This window comes from Dama dama, chromosome 21 (assembly GCF_033118175.1).
Source record: "Dama dama isolate Ldn47 chromosome 21, ASM3311817v1, whole genome shotgun sequence".
Classification (NCBI taxonomy): domain Eukaryota; kingdom Metazoa; phylum Chordata; class Mammalia; order Artiodactyla; family Cervidae; genus Dama; species Dama dama.
The window spans coordinates 67666265-67684580 of record NC_083701.1 but is presented as its reverse complement, the minus strand read 5'-3'; the positions used below and the strand labels follow the sequence as shown (position 1 = coordinate 67684580).

General features: G+C 36.3%; 1 protein-coding gene across 7 annotated transcripts in view; it reads right to left on the bottom strand.

Annotated features, from left to right (window-relative positions):
- RAD54B (RAD54 homolog B) overlaps window positions 1–18316 on the bottom strand; it is a 108241-nt gene that overhangs the window by 79028 nt on the left and 10897 nt on the right. For 4 of the 7 annotated variants that reach the window (XM_061123768.1, XM_061123770.1, XM_061123767.1 and 1 more), the window contains exons 2-3: window positions 13746–13896; window positions 6371–6539 (exon numbers count right to left, since the gene is read on the bottom strand). In XM_061123768.1, the coding sequence (XP_060979751.1) occupies window positions 6371–6539; window positions 13746–13880 (304 nt within the window). In that variant the 5' untranslated portion in view covers window positions 13881–13896. Of the gene's footprint in view, window positions 1–6370; window positions 6540–13745; window positions 13897–17262; window positions 17392–18316 lie in introns of those variants that run through there. The other 3 variants (XM_061123771.1, XM_061123772.1, XM_061123769.1) reach the window with 2 other exon arrangements.

The window sequence follows — 18316 nt, the reverse complement described above, 5'->3', positions numbered from 1 at the left end:
TCCCTGGTCAGGGAACTAAGACGCCATAAGCCAGGTGGCATGATCAAAAAAAAAGACAATCTGAGGTTATTGATATTTCTCCTGGCAATCTTGATTCCAGCTTGTGCTTCCTCCAGCCCAAGCATTTCTCATGATTTGCTCTGCACAGAAGTTAAATAAGCAGGGTGACAATACACAGCCTCGATGTACTCCTTTTCCTATTTGGAACCGGTCTGTTGTTCCATGTAATCATGTAAGTAATCAAACTTACTGTCACTAATAATAGGATAAATTGATATCATATGATATCATATCCCTTCTAATGATACAGTAAGAATTATTTCTGTGATATTTCTGCCAAAAATGTATAGCCTAAATCTATTCATGAGAAAACACCAAACAAATGCAAATTCAGGAACACTATACAAATGACTGGCCTATAATTTTAAGAATATTAAAATGCTCCACAGAAGACAAGCAAAGACTAAGAAACTGTTCAAGATTAAAGGAGACTAAAGAGACATGACAATTATATACAACAATCTTGAACTAGCAGAAAAAATGTTCACATATTCATTTTTTTAAAGTTCCTAGAGATTATCATGCTAAGTAAGCCAGACAAACAAATACTATATGGTATCACTTACATGTGGAATCAAAAAAAAAAAGACACAAATGAACTTACATACAAAACAGAAACAAATTCACAGATGTAGAAAAGAAACTATGGTTACCAAAGAGGAAGGAAGGTGATAAATTATGAGGTTGGGATTAATATATACACTAATACTATATATAAAATAGATAACCAATAAGGACCTACTGTCTAGCACAGGGTATATTCTATATAATAACCTATAATGGAAAAGAATCTGAAAAACAATGTGTGTGTATATACACACACACACACACACACACATATATATATAAAAAATCAAATCACCCTGCTATACAGCAGAAATTAACACAACACTGTAAGCAACTATATTTCAATTTTTTTTTAATTTATTTTTGCCATAAAGGATATCATTGGGGCAAGTGAAGAAAGTTGAGTGAGATCTGTGGATCAGATGATGGTATTATATCAAAGTTAATTTCCTAATTATGATGATTGTACTTTTGTACTTTATAGAAGCTTATCCTTATATTCAGTGTAGTTTAGGAAATATTACATAATGCAGAATTTAGAGTAATGAAGCACTATGTCAGCACCTTATTCTCATCTGGTTTAGAAAAATTACACACACACACACACACACACAAATTTGGTAAAGTGTGTGGAAATTCTTTGTACTATTCTTTGAATTTTTTTTGTAAACTTGAAATAATCTCAAAATACAACATTAAGAAGTTTAACTTAAAAAGCTCAACAACTCCAACTAATAAAAATAAATGAAAAAATAAATGAAAAAAAAAAAGCTCAACAAAATATTTTAATGATTAGATTGCCAAATATCAAAAATTGCAAGTATATACTTACATATAGATTTAGCATCACAGTAAATGACATACATTGTTTATACACTGCTGGTGAGAATACAAACTTGTATCAGCCTCTGCAGAGGGCAATTGCTCATTATCCATCAAAATGATAAATGCACATACCTTGAGACCCTACTCCAAGATATCCTAAGAATATATTCTCACATATGATTATAATACATAGATATTCATTGTAGCTTTGTTTGTAATAAGATACAAAACAATCTAAATATCCATTAATACAGAACTGGTTAAGTACAACTGGCAAATTCACATAGGAATATTATGTTTTAAAAAGAATGAGGTAGAAGAGTTCCCTGGTGGCCAAGTGGTTAAGATTCTGGACCCTCACTGCTCTGGCTAAGGTCCAACCCTTGGTCACGGAACAATGAGATCCCACAAGCCAAGCAGAGCAGCCAAAAAAAAAAAAAAAATGAGGTAGTTCTAAATGTACTTGAAAAAGATTTCAAAGATAAGCATTTATAAATTAATTATAAACCAATAAAATTCAAAAATCATTAACATGATAGTGATATTTTACTGAAATTAAACTGCTAATCACAATATAAACATTGTACCAAAAGATATGGCGCGAGTTCTTTCATGTCCAGCAATATTCTTCTGCAATACAGCATGTGCATACGTGTGTGCGCTCAGCTCAGTCGTGTCAGACTCTTTGCAAATCCGACTCTGTTCTCTGACTGTCCTTAATCCAAACAGACAAGACCTTCATCTAGTGGGATACCCCACTTTGCCCGCCTCTGTTCTCATCTGCGGACATGAAATCCTGTAACAGTGCTCAGGTTTATGGTGGCCACCCAAAAGATCCAACATGTGCATACACACTTTTACTCATATCATGTAAAAGAAAACACAAACTTCTAAGTTTCTCTGAGAATTTATAAACCCCTGAAAACAGGTCCAAACATCTCTAAGGACCTAAAACCCATTTGGAAAACACTTATCCCGCCAACAGAGACAGATTTTATCATTTCCTTTTTATATCCTTTATCTTCCCCTCTTCAATACCGCTTTCCTTTCAAATTATGACACACTACCTTTAAAAAAAAAACCAACCAAAAAACTCTCTGGTTCCCTGCTATCCCTCAAGATACCACTCCTTCCCTTCAAAATCATATTTCTGTATTGATTTACATACATTATTTATTTCATACACTGCCTCCATTTGCCTGTTTCCACTCATCACATATCCTTTACAATAAGGCTTTTGTTCCAAACACTTTCTGAAACTATACTCTCAGGTATTACCAAAACCTGCAAACTGTAATGTTCCAGCAGCTACTTCTTGACTTCTCTAAAGCACTTGAGAGCCAAAGGGCTTAGCCAAGACTCAACTACAAGTTTTACAAAATCCCTTCATTTAGTCATAAAATGTTTTAATTTATCCTGTTTGACTTACAACTCAAAAAGGACACAGTTACTGCCTTTTTATGCCACAGCTTAGTGAAGGAAAATCAGGTAAAAATTAACAGATAAAATATAATGAGTATAGTTGAACAGCCTGAGGGAGAATTAATGGTCTCATCTCATACTTCATCACAATGAAAAGGAATCAGAAAGAATCAAAGATTTCTTTGTTTTTCTAAAGACTGTAAGTGTAGCCATAAGTATCAGGAGGTCTAGGGCTCTCTTTATTAATTTCCAAGGACTACTGCAACAAAGTATTAATACTGCAAATGCCTAAAACAACAGAATTTATTGTCTTAGGTTTGGAGACCAGAAGTTCAAAATCAAGGTGTCAGCAGGGCCTGAGGTAAGAGATAGATGGGCCCCAGGTTAGCCATTTACAACTAGCCTCCTGTTTGCATTTCCTGGGATAGGAGACGGTGGGCTCCAGCTGAGGCGTTTACAATCAGCTTCCTGTTTGCAGTGTTTGTCTTTTGTAAACACCTTAAGGTAACAGTCATGGCAGGGACAAAGAGGTGCAAAATTCTGTTTGAATAAAGGATTAAGATCTCTGCTCCCCCCTCTTTTGGGACAAGGGATACACAGAAAGGCTCCCTATGGGTCTAAAGACAGGGGATGACGCCAGGCTCTAAAGAGCCTTGCTCCTCCCAGAAGCCTTCACTTCGAGATCCATCTTGGCTGAGAGGTGCAAGCCACCCCAGGAGAAGGTCCCAGGGTGGGGAAGGTCCCAGGGTTGGTCAGGTGGGGAAAAAGCAGCCAGATAATTGGCCTGAAGGAAGACAAAGACCCAGAAGAACTGACAGACGTAAGTGACTTAACCGCTTCTTTACTGTGCCCCTCACTAGGGGAACGCCCACGGCCTTTCTCTCCAGGTGTGCATCTCTGCCTTTTTCAGTCTCAACTAAACAAACTGCTTCTCTCTGTGCTCTCCCGCTTGTTGTTGCGCTGTGTCTCTAATAACAAACTCTGTACCTGCAATTCACACTTTTTTCCATGATAAATCCATTTTTCACTAGTGGCAAAGATCCAGGGAAAAACAGCTTCTAGCCTCTAGCCTTTGCTGTTTTGGTGGGTAGGATTCCTGGTTTTCATCCAGGCGACCCAGGTTCAATTCCTGGGCAGGTAATTAAGATCTTGCTTCACGCTACCGCTCACCGCTGCCTCGCTGAGATCAGGCCATGTTTTCTCAGAAGAATCGAGGGGAGAATCCTTCTGTGCCTCTTTCTGGAGTCTAGTGATTGCCACCAATCCTTGGTGTTGCTATGCTTGCAGCTTACTCTGATCTCTGCCTCCACTGTCAGAAAGTCTTTTCCTCTCTGTATTTCTCTGTCTCTCTTCATAATCAGCCACTGGATTCAGGGTCCACCCTAATCCAATATGACCTCAACAGACTTGAAGAGACTTGAAGTGTCCAGTAAAGTTCAACAGAATGAAAATATACTTATTAGGGCTCTTTCAGTTAGTAAAGAAACCAAATATAAACTAGCTTAAGTAAAAACGGTTTTCCTGATGAACTAGATATTAAATACTATGAATTATTGTTAACTGTTCAGTGTAATGTGGTTATATAGGAGACAGCATTTATTTTAAGACATACATGCTGAAATATTTAGAGGTAAAGTGGCATGAAAGCTGCAACATATTTTCAAATAGTTCAAAAAAAAAACTGCATACAAGGGGGTGGGGAATACAGACAAATGAGGCAAAATGTTAGAAACTATTGAATTTTTTATGATAATTGGATTATTCTTTCAACCTCTCTGTATGTAGGAAATTTTTCCAAATAAAAAGCTAGTAAGAAATGAGGGTGTATTTTCACTAGGACATGCAGGCTTGGAACTGACTCCAAGGAGAATTAGACGTAGAATTAAAAGAATGTCAAAAGATGAATATATAGGTCTTTCACCTCCATACTTTTTTATACACAACATTCCTCTCCAGCAATCACCAAAGGAAGCATGATGTTTCTCACAATATTTTTTTCCCCAGCTAACCTCTCTCTCTAAATGAGAGGCAGGAGAGTATCAGGAGATTGGCACAGGTTCCCCAATCCAGTCAATGTACCAAATCAGAGAAGGGATTAAGGGATTAAAGGTTGAGTAAATTAACTCCCTCCTCAATTTATCTTAACTCTTAATTCCCTTCTCATATTTAGTAAGGAAGAGAATGAGAAACTATAGTAGAACACAAAAGCAGCCCCAAATCAGTAATAATAAATGTATTATATTCTAGAGTCTAATATCATTCTCTGGTGAAGAGATTAGCCACCATGATATAAAAGAAACAGGTATAAATGGATCACTAACCGCCACAGGCTTGACAGCAGAGAAAAAAAAATCTGAGAAAAAAGGATATTCACCTAACAAAGATGGAAGGAAGAAAACAGAAAAGGAGGGAGGTAAGGACACAACTGAGTGACTGAACTGAACTGAACTGAAGGAGGAGAGTAATAAAAAAAGAGAGTAAAGGAGTGAAACAGGGCAGAGGCTAAACTGCTATGCCCGTGACCGTGCCCAGAGCTGTCTCTAGGGATCTCACTAAATTGATACTAGCTCCAAAAGTCCTTCTCAACTTCATTCTGAAACTTGTTACAAATCTGAAGTTATGAGGAGCACATAAATGGTACTAAGGATCCCAGCTAGTTAGGAAAACACAGAAGACCCTCTGCCCCAAGAAGAAATGAACCCATTCACATGTAAAATTTATTAAATATCACAACTCTCAAAAAGTTCCTTCAAAAGGGTTTAGTTTAAGGCACACTGCTAATTTGCATTGGTATCTTAGGGAGACAAGCTGCATTCTGTAGACTAGTAAATGAGGCTCTCTCTCACAAACTCTATTCAACCAAAAAATGAATAAAATGTAATTTAGAAAAATGTAGTCTTAATGGTGTGCCTTTCAAAAGGCCAAATAAACACCCATGAACACTCCAGATAATTTTTTTAACTACCTGAAAAATATTAATCTCTTACAATGCAACAAGAACCATAATCATTATTTTAGTTCAACTCAGCAGTAGGGGAATTTGTTAAATGCTTGGTTTTACTGCAATTATATACTTTCAAATCTAACTGATCTGAAGTTACTCCAATGTACTATAATGAATTAACAATTTTTAATTAACATTTAAAGTTTACCTCTCCAATTTTAATGCTGCTAATGCATTTTAAGACTTTTTTTTAAATTAAATCTTAAAAACAAAAATCAAAGCTTTAAACACAATTCATTTTGGTACTTGAGGTAAAGACCATTATTTGACCAGTAAGTTTACGATGAACAACCTTAGACATATGCCTATTACAAAATACAAGATTTAGATGACATGGTTACTAATTCAATCATTAAAAATAAATCATACCAATGATCTAGCGGTGCTACTAATGTATCAACTATTTCCAAATATAATATATTCATTATTGTAAATAATCAATTTAAATAATACTGTAATAAGACTGGTCAAGTATAACCTGTACAGTCTTACCTGTATGATGCAGGTCTAATGTTGCCTTTGTAGATGCTTCCAAACAATATTTTTCCCTGTGATTATCCCCATGATTAATTCCTTTAGCACATTCTTCAGTAGGCAAATTAAAATTGCATATTCTGGGATCATTTTGTGGCTGGAGAAAATTATTCTTATTTGCAGCAACCTAAAAAAACAAAGTATGTATTTTATACTGATATTAAACCTAATTTCCCATATTTTTACATAATAGAGTCCCAATTTAAAATACTGAATATGAGCTACTAGTTTCTCATATCTAAATAGGGAATAGATATTTTAAAATAAACTAAAATTATATTTTTTTTAAACTAGTTTTATTATGTTATAAAAGCTGAAAGCTGGTAAAGAATCTGCCTGCAATGCGAGAGACCTGGGTTCAACTCCTAGGTCAGGAAGATCCCAAGGAGAAGGGAAAGGCTACCCACTCCAGTTTTCTGGCCTGGAGAATTCCATGGACTATATAGTCCATGGGGTTGCAAAGAGTCGGACGCAACTGAGCGACTCTCACTGTCCATTTCAAAAGCTGAAAGATACCACAGAACGAAAATCACGCTTACAATTATAGTGTATTTTAAGCAACAGATCAAATTAGGTTTTAAACAAGTCACAATGTGCCATTCTCAGTCAACTGCTTATTTTTCTTGCTAAATTTCTCAATATTAAAAGCAACACTTAAATATTGTTAATTTCTTATGTGGCTGATGATATTGCCACATATTGTTTTAACAGTACCTTATATTTTAGAGTCAAATACTAAAATATTTACAAATGAGAAGATATTCCTGGAAGCTGTATCAAAATAATGAGTTGAGAAAAAATGGGGAGGGAGCTAGAGAGGTAAAAATGAAGCAAGAGGGGTCATAAACTGACAACTGCAGAGGCTGGGTGATGTGTACATGGGGGGGTTCTTCATATACTCTTCTCTATTTTTATATATGTATCAATATTCTGTTGCTGCTGTAACAAATTACAACAAACTTAGTGGCTTAAAACAACACAAATGTATTGTCTTATAATTTTCTAAGTTTGAACTCTGACTTGGCTCTTACCAGGCTGAAATCAAGGTTACCTGCATTTCTTTCAGGAGGTTCTAAGACAGAACACATTTCCTTGGCTTTCCAAACTTCTAAAAGCTACCAACATTGCTCCACTTCATAGTCAGTGCCTCTGCATCTCTCTGCCCCTGCTTCCTTAATCACATCTCTTTCTCTAACTCTCATCTGTCTCCCTCTTCTACTTTTAAGGACCTTTGTGATTACATTGGGTCCACCTTGATAAGCCAGAATGACCACCCTCACTCCCATCTCAAGGTCCTTAAACATTAATCACTTAGTCAAGAGTCCCTTTTGCCATGTGAGGTAATATATTCACGGGTTTCCAGGGACTAGGATATGGACGTTTTTGGAAGGTCATTTTTCTGTCTACAATAGTATGTTTGAAGTGTTTTTTAAATAATAGCTTACAATAACAGACACAGCTGTCTTATCTCTATAAATATTCATTTTAACAAATTTCAGAGACATTCAAAAACCTATCTGATAATATTTTAAAGTAAGTCATGGAAATAATGAGAGTCACAAATTTTATTTTTTGCAACATTTTATTTTGATATAATTTTAAACTTATAGAAACATTCCAGGAATAATACAAGGAAGTCCCATGTACTCTTTACCCAAATTCACCATCTGTTTACATTCTGCTCCATTTACTCTCCCTCTATCTCTCCTGTGCATGTGTGTGTATCACGTGTGTGTGTGTGGTGTGTGTACATCTGAAAGTAAGCTGGAGACACCATGATCCTTTACCTCTAAAAACGACAGGGTGTGTTTGCAAAGAGCAAAGACACTCTTGTATAATCACAGTAACTATCAAAATCAAAAATTTAACCATGGTAGTAAAATATTATTATCTAATCCACAGCCCACATTCAAATGGGGTCACTTACCCCAACAATGTCTTTTGACAGTTTTTTCCCCTGAGCAAGGATCCAATCCCAGATCACACAATACATTTAGTCAACAAGTTTCTCTAGTTTCCTTTCATCTAGAACAGTTCCTCACCTTTATTCATCTTTTGTCATTTCTGGCACTTTCGAAGAATTGTCAGGCCAACTTTTTTATAGAATGCTCCCCTATCTGGATTGTCTGATGTTTCCTAATGATGAGCTTCAGATTACATATTTTGGAAGGAATATCATAGTTCACCATACTAAGGGCACAAAATATCAATCTGTCCATTACTGGAGGCAGCCATTTGATTAAAGTGGTGTCTACCAGGTATTCTCACCAAGTTAGTATTTTTCTAGTTGTCTTTAAAGTATGTTGTAAGGAGATGCTTGAGTGTATTCAAATATTCTACTTCCTGATAAAACATTCACCTATTAATCCAATGGGTTCTGGAACCCATTAATATTTTCCAACATCACCATTACCTTTATTTTTGTGATTTAGCATTCCACTCTGAGAAAGAGTTTACTACTTACTTAGTTATATTACTATGGATTCAGACTCCTACATTATTCAGTGGGTTATTATCCATTAGTATATTTATTTTGATGCTTGATTTGTTCCAGATTTTTATTTATCAGACCACTCAAATAAAAGACCCCTGAAGTCACCAAACCAATACATTCTTGGTATGGATTAATTCAATCTAAGAAAAAAGTTAAGGATGGAATAGACAAAGGGGACAGTAAAGTTGACTGCTCAGCCTAATACTTTTAGGCTTTGCATATTGCCTTACTTAAAACAGCTGTATGGTTTCAAAAATGCCTATTTAATTAGTATTTAAAGAAAACTTTTTAGTTTCTTAATTATAAGAGGAAAAGAATAAACCAGTGGTTTTGGTTTCAAATTAGTCCTTAGAACCTCCGTCAGAAAATAAACCTAAACACAAGGGTATCAAAATGATTCAATAGAGGAAAAAACAGTCTTTTCAAAAACTGATCCTGGAACCCAATTAGATATCCACGTGTAAAATGATAAAATAGGATTCCTACCTCACACCATACATAAAAACCATTTCAAAATGGGTCATGGACTGAAATGGAAGAATTAAAACTATAAAACTCTTAGAAGAAAATACAGTAAATCTTCATGACATTCTCAGATACAACATTAAAATCACAAGTACTACCAACACCAAAAGAGAAAAACCCAGATAAACTGGACTTCGTCAAAATTTAAAATGCTCGTGCTACAGATGAAGCCATCAAGAAAGTGAAAGGTAATCAACAACATAAGTGAAAATATTTGCAAATCATATAAGGCACCTATGTTTAGAACCTATACAGAACTCTTACAACTATGTAATAAAAAGCAAATAATCCAACTTAAAAAAATAGGATCTGAATAAACAATTCTCCAAAAAAGATATACAAATGGCCAATAAGCACATACAAAAATGCTCAATATTAGCCACCAAGGAAAAGTAAATCAAAACCCCAAGTCGGATACCACTTCATCCATAGTATGGTTATAATCAAATAGATAATAAGTAAGTGTTGATAAACATGTGGAGGACTGAAACCTCATACATTAATGATGGGAATGAAACAGTACAGCCACCATGGCATTAAAAGGTTAACCACAGAATTATTATATGATCCAGCAATTCCATCCTAAGAATGCACCCAAGAGAAATGAAAACATGTATCTATTCAACAATTTACACATGAATATTCATCAGCATTATTCATAATGCCTAATAAATTTAAAAAATAGAAACAACTCAAACATCCATCAACCAACAGATGGAATAATAAAATGTGGTATATTAATGCAATGAAATATTACTCAGTGTGGTAAGCAGAATAATGCCTCCCAAAGATGTCCATACCCTAATTCCTAGAACCTACGGAAATGTTACCTTATGTGGCAAAAGAGACTTTGCAGATGCAATTAAGGTTAAGAACCTTGAAATAGAGAGATTGTCCTGAGTTATCCAGGGCGGCCCAATCTAACCAAATGAGTTCCAGTTTCAGAGAACCAAAAAGATGTCAATAAAAGGAATCAAACTGCCACTACCAATTTTCAAAGAATTAAGAAGGGGGCCACCAAGATTGCAGGTGGCCTGTAGAAACTAGAAAAGGCAAAGAAAACACTCTTAAAACCTCCAGAAATAAATGCGACCCTGCCAACACCTAGATCTTAGCCCAATGTGACCCACGTTGAGTGACTTACAGAACTATAAGATAATACATTTGCATTGTTTTAAGTCACTAAATTTCTGGTAATCTGTTACAGCAGCAATAGGAAACTAATACATTCAGCAATAAAAAGAAATAAATTACTGATACATGCCACAATATGGACAAGCCTTGAAAAACACTATGAAACTGAAAACAGTGAGGCATAAAATGCCACATGTTGTGTGACTCTATTTATATGAAATGTTCATAATAGATAAATACATAAAACAGAAAGTATATTAGTGATTACAAAGGGCTGAGGGATTTGAATGGGTTGATGTGTGTGAGGTCTCTCTCTTTCTGGAATGATTAAAATGGTCTGAAATTGATTTTGGTAATCATTACAAAACTCTGACCATATGAAATACAACTGAATTATAGTAGGTAGATTACAGGTATGTGCATTTAATTTAAACGAAGTTGCTTTTATAAAAAGAAACCATATTTAAAATGAAAAACTATGCTTACATAGTTTTCTCCTTACATTGTGGCCAGAATTCTAAAGGAGTGTCGGATAAAACAAACAGATGCAGACCAAATAACAAGAGTCAAGAATGAGCAGATGTTTTCAACAACAAAAAGACAAAAAACCAGTTAAAAGCCTCAAAGGATGTGAAAAGACATTTCGCCATAGAAGATAAGCATATGGTCAATAAGCACATGAAAAAATGCTCAGAATTACTAGTCATTAGGAAAGTGCAAATCAAGACCACAGTGGAATATCACTTCACACCAACAAGAATGACCATAATCAAAAAAACAGCAACAAAAACAAAATAACCAGTGTTGCTAAGGATGTGGAGAAATTGGAACCCTCAACATCGCTGGTGAGAATGTAAAATGGTTCAGTACCTATGGAAAACAATTTGGTAGTACCTTAAAAACTAAACATAGAATTACTGTATCATCTAGCAATTCCACTCTTGGGTATATACATACAAGAGAACTAAAAGCAGGTACCTAAACAAATGTGAGAGTTGGACTATAAAGAAAGCTGAGAGACAAAGAACTGATGCTTTTAAACTGTGGTGTTGGAGAAGACTCTTGAGAGTCCCTTGGAATGCAAGGAGATCCAACCAGTCCATCCTAAAGGAGATCAGTCCTAGGTGTTCATTCGAAGGACTGATGTTGAAGCTGAAACTCCAATACTTTGGCCACCTGATGCAAAGAGCTGACTCATTGGAAAAGACCTGACTGATGGGAAAGATTGAGGGCAGGAGGAGAAGGGGACGACAGAGGATGAGATGGTTGGATGGCATCACCAACTTGATGGACATGGGTTTGGGTGGACTCTGGGAGTTGGTGATGGACAGGGAGGCCTGGCGTGCTGAGGTTCATGGGGTCGCAAAGAGTCAGACATGACTGAGCAACTGAACTGAACTGAACTGAACCTAAACAGAAACGTGTATGCCAATGTTCATATCAGCATTAGTCAAAATAGACAGAAAGTAGAAACAAACCAAGGATCTATCAATGAATGAATGAACAAAATATGCTGTATGTATATATATACATACAACTGAATCATTCGGAAAACTAAGATCATGGCATCTGGTCCCATCACTTCATGGCAAATAGATGGGGAAACAGTGGAAACAGCGGCTGACTTTATTTTTGGGGGCTCCAAAATCACTGCAAATGGTGACTGCAGCCATGAAATTAAAAGACGCTTGCTCCCTGGAAGAAAAGCCATGACCAACATAGACAGCATATTAAAAAGTAGAGACATTACTTTGCCAACAAAGGTTCGTCTAATCAAGGCTACAGTTTTTCCAGTAGTCATGTATGGATGTGAGAGTTGGACTATAAAGAAAGCTGAGCACCAAAGAATTGATACTTTTGAACTGTGGTGTTGGAGAAGACTCTTGAGAGTCCCTTGGACTGCAAGGAAATCAGTCCTGAGTGTTCACTGGAAGGACTGATGTTGAAGCTGAGACTCCAATACTTTGGCCACCTGATAGGAAGAGCTGACTCATTTGAAAAGACCCTGATGCTGGGAAAGATTGAAGGTAGGAGAAGGGGATGACAGGATGAGATGGTTAGATAGTGTCACCGACTCAATGGACATGAGTTTGAGTAAACTCTGAGGGTTGCTGATGGACAGGGAGACCTGGCGTGCTGCAGTCCATGGGGTCGCAAAGAGTCAGACATGACTGAGTGACTGAACTGAACTGAAACAATTAAATATTACTTAATCACATAAAGCACTGATGTTCACACCTGTTACAACATGGATGATCCTAGAAAACACAGGCTAAGGGAAATAAGCCAGACACAATAGGACAAATATTTATAATTCCACTTAAATTTGAGGTACCTAGAGTAATCAAATTCATGGAGACAGAAAGTGTAGTGATGACCAGGGAAGGGAGAATAGGGAATTACTGCCTAATGGTTATAAAGTTTCTCTGAAATGAAAAGTTTCGAACACAGAAAATGGTGATTACTGAACAATAAAGAAAATGTAATTAATGCCACTTACCTGCACACTTAAAAATGGTAAAATCGCAAATTTTAGGCTATATATATTGTGCCATAATAAAAAAAAGAAAAAATATTAGCAGATTTCAATCTCCAGAACATAAATCAGAGAACTGTAGAGTAGCCAAAGTATGGACTGTCCATTTTACATATGGTCTATATAATCTTTATAAACCTTCTATTATACCTAAGACTTAAATAATCTTTCATCTTAGTAGCAAAGAATATATATTAAGACTGTTTTGAGCACTTACTTTTTATAAGTAAAAAGGAAAGGAAGTTTCCATAACAGTGATATAAAACATTATTTATATATGTTTTCTCTTTAAATTACCTTATCCAAAGTTTTCGTTTACTTATGTGGTACTTTTAAAAAGAACACTGATCCAGAATAATTTTTTTTCTTGAACAAGAATCTCCACCCCTTCCCTTGTGGAGGTATTTTTCACTGTTACCAAAAGTTTATTTATAGACCTAACCCAAGTTTACTTTATGCCATTCCTTCAAATATATATATTTAGTCATTATGTCTAAGGTTTTTAGAAGAATTTATCAGAAACACTGAAAACTCCTATAGGCAGTGAGCACTATTAACTGTTTAAATGGCAATTTTTTAAAATACATGCTTCTCTACATTAGGCTTCCATTACTGTTGTGTTGTTTTGTTTTTTTTTTTTTTACCTCAAATAACTTTATTTCTGAATTCAGTTTTGCAACCTCTTCATTAGGACTTGGATGACTTCTTGCTGGTGATATAAATTTTGGTTTTTTGAAGAGATTCCCTTGCAACCGACTTGGTGCTGCTGATCGTCTCATATTTAGCAGTATTAACCTGAAAAATACCCAAAAGTCATTTCATCAGAAGTCTGATTAGAATTACCTCCAAATATATCATCACTATAATCATGACATCTTTAAAAATATAAGAGGATAAGCCTGTAAAAGGCCTTAGAAAACAAATTCAACATTTGGTAACATTTTCTTTTCTATCACAAAAGGCTTTTGAATGTATTAAGATTCAAAATATATGGTACAAACCTGAACATATATTGTACCAATTTTGATAAAACTATAGATTAGATAACAACAATAAAGCCTTAAACGTAATTTAAATAGTAGTTTCAAAATCAAAGAAAACATAATTATTCACATACATATATTAATCATGTTGCTTTTTTCCTATTCCACCAATCCATAAACTGCATGTGGGTAGCAATCACTGTTTTCTTAACCATTCTGTATGCAGCATCAACCACAAAGCCAGATACATGATAATCACTAACAAATACTTTTGAATGACTGAATAAAATTCTGACAATTGAAAGAATACATTTACAGTTCAATTTTTACTACCCTATTTCCTTTTAAAGCAGTGAGGTATTTTAAATAAATAAATCAAGAGACAAGAACCACGTTTCCAAACTTTTGCTCAATGTTATTTCCATCAGGACAGGACCGGTGAGACAGATAAAAGACAAGAACATTACAAGCACACATCATGCTTCTGCAATGGACAGCAGCAAGCACTCTTATTTAAAACAATCTCACAAAACTGTACACAAAATAAGGCATCAACAAGGATGTACATGGCTACCAAAATAATTTGCTTAACCCAGAAATTAAACTTCTGGAAATTTACCCTAAGGAATTAGCAAAGATATACTCAAAGAATTATGTATAAGGTTTTCATGCCAATATTACTTATAGTAGGAAAAAAAAGGGAAATTTAAATATCTACAGCAGGATACTGGATAAAATAGAATACACTCTCTTCCTACATGACTAAAATGTAGTGCTGCAATTTCCCAAACAAGCCATGTTCTCGTTTCCTCTAGGTCCTTGAACAAACTCCCTACACAGTATTGGGTCTCCGATACAGCCTTTACCCATTTTTCTTTGCCTGATGAATTTCAACTTATCCTTTAGGACTCTTAACTATGAGCCGCCTTCATCTCCCCCAAAGACTGGATTAGAGATCCTTCCTATGTGTCTACTACCCAAGTACTTTTCACACTGTAATGAAACTGCCTATTAATTCCCCCAAGTTGTAAACTCCTGGATCAGGCATGAAGTCTTACCTTCCAATCATCAGTATATTGCCAGTATCAACACAAGAAGGCATTCACTATTTGTTACATAAATAATTCTACAGCCATGAATGGGGGGGGGGGGGGGGGGGAATCACATTTTAAAAGAATGTTTAATGATATGAGAAACTTTCTTATACATCAAATAAAAAATGGCTAAAAACAGCAATTTTAGCAAAGTTGCAAAAATACAAGATTAATACTCAGAAATCAATTATTTTCCAACTTATCAGCAATAACTGGAATTTGAATTTAAAAACACAATACCATTTATATTAGCACCCCACAAAAATGAAATATTTAAGGGTAATCTAACAAAGCATGTATAAGATCTATAGAAGGAAAAACTATAAACACTCTGCTGAGCAAAATCAAAGAACTAAATGAGTGAAGAGATACTGGATTTCCCTGGTGGTCCCGTGGTGAAGAATCACATGCCAGCACAAGGAACACAGGTTCAGCCTCGGGTCTGGGAAGATCCCACACGTCACTGAAACCAACTATAAGCCTGAGCGCCACAGTTACTGAGCCCACACGCTAGAGTCCACAAGCTGCAACTACTGAGGCCTGTCTGCCTCACAGTCCATGCTCTGTAACAAGAGAGGCCACCACAAGTTCAGTCCAGTCGCTCAGTCGTGTCTGACTCCTTGCGACCCCATGAACTGCAGCTCGTCAGGTCCATCACCAACTCCCGGAGTCCACCCAAACCCATGTCCACTGTGTCGGTGATGCCATCCAACCATCTCATCCTCTATTGCCCTCTTCTGCTTTCCATCTTTCCCAGCATTAGGGTCTTTTTCAGTGAATCGGCTCTTCCCATCAGGTGGGAAGTATTGGCGTGTCAGCATCAGTCCTTCCGATGAGTATTCAGGGTTGATTTCCTTTAAGATTAACCAATTTGATCTTGCTGTCCAAGGGACTCTCAAGAGTCTTCTCCACCATCAAAGTTCAAAAGCATCAATTTTTCGGCACTCTGCCTTCTTTATGGTCCAGCTCTCACATCCATACCCAACTACTGGAAAGACTCTTGACTACACACTTTCGTCAGTAAAGTGTTGTCTTTACTTTTTAATACACCATCTAAGTTTGTCATAGTTTTCCTGCCAAGAAGCAATCGTCTTCTAGTATCATGGCTGCAATCACCAACCACAGTTATTTTAGAGTAGAAGAGGAAATCTGTCACTGATTCCCCCTTTTTCCCTTCTATTTGCCATGAACTGATGGGACCAGATGCCACAATCTTAAGTCTTTTTTAATACTGAGTTTTAAGCTTTTTCACTCTCCTCTTTCACCCTCATCAAGAGGCTCTTAAGTTCTTCACTTGTCATTAAAGTGGTATTATTTGCATATCTGAGGCTGTTGATATTTCTCCTGGCAATCTTGATTCCAGCTTGTAACTCATCCAGCCCAGCATTTCACAAGATGTGCTCTGCGTATAAGTTAAATAAACAGTGTGACAATAAACAGCTTTGTCATAGCACTTTTTCAATTTTGAGCCAGTCAATTGTTCTATATAAGGTTCTCATTGTTGCTTCTTGATCTGCATACAGGTTTCCCAAGCGACAAGTAAGATGGTCTGGTATTCCCATCCGTTTAAAAGTTTTCCATAGTTTGCTATGATCCACACAGTCAAAGACTTTAGCGAAGTCAATGACACAGAGGTAGATGTTTTTCTGGAATTCCCTTGCTTTCTTTATGATTCAGCAAATGTTGGCTGAATTGATGTTTTCGAACTGTGATGCTGCAGAAGATTCTTGACAGTCCCGTGGATAGCAAGGAGATCAAACCAATTAATATTGAAGGAAATCAACCCCAAATATTCATTGGAAGGATTGATGCTGAAGCTCCAATACTCTGGCCACCTGATGCAAAGAGCTGACTCATAGGAAAAGACCCTGATGCTGGGAAAGATTGAAGGCAGGAGGAGAAGGAGACGACAGAGGATGAGATGGTTGGATGGCATCACCGACTCAGTGGACATGAGTTTGAGCAAACTCCAGGAGATGGTGAAGGACAGGGAGGGTTGGCGTGCTGCAGTCCATGAGATCGCATAGGGTCGGACATGACTGAGCAACTCAATAACAAGGTGGTGCTAGGGGCAGAGAACCCACCTGCCAATGCAGGAAACATAAGAGATGCAGCTTCAATCCCTGGATTGGGAAGATCCTCTGGAGGAGGGCATGGCAGGCCATTCCAGTATTCTTGCCTGGAGAATCCCATGGACAGAGGAGCCTGGCGGGCTACAGTCCACAGGGTCGCAAAGAGTCAGACATGACTAAAGTGAATTAGCATGCACGCACACATGCAAAGAAAATGAACCTAGAAACAAGACCTTATACTCTTCAGAATAATTAACTTAAAATGAATCATAGGCTTACATGTAAAACACAAAGCGAAAATACTCCTAGAAGATAATACAGAAGAAAATCTAGACGACCTTGGGTATGTTGATGACTTTTTAGCTACAACACCAAGGAACAATCCATGAAAGATAACTGATAAGCTAGACTTCATTAAAATTTAAGACTTGTGCTTTGCAAAGACAATGTCAAGGTAATGGAAAGAAAGCCACACTAGGAGAAAATACCTGCAAAAGGTGTATCTGATAAAGGACTATTATCCAAAATATAAAAAGAAATCTTAAAACTCAACAATAAGAAAACAACCCAATTAAAAAGTGGGCCAAAGATCTTAAAAGACATATCACAAAAGATATACAAATAGCAAATAAGCACATGGAAAGATGCTCCACATCATATGCCATCAAAAATGAAGAAAATCCAAAACAGACAATACCAAATGCCAGTGAGGATGTGGGGCAATAGGAATTTTCATTCATTCCTGGTGGGAATGCAAAATGGTACAGCCACTTTGGAAGACATTTTGGCACTTTCTTATAAAAGTGAACATATTTTTATCATAGGATAAACCCCTTTCAACCAAGAGTTGAAAAAACCTGCATAAAAATGCTTTACAGCAACTTTATTCATTATTGCCAAAACTTGAAAGCAACCAAGCACTCAGGTGAATGAATAAACAACTGTGGTGCATTCAGACCACAGAATGTTACTCAGAAATTAACAAAAAAAAAAGAAAGAAAAGAAAAAGAGCTGTCAATCCATGAAAAGACATGAAGGAACCGTAAATGCATATTACTAAATGAAA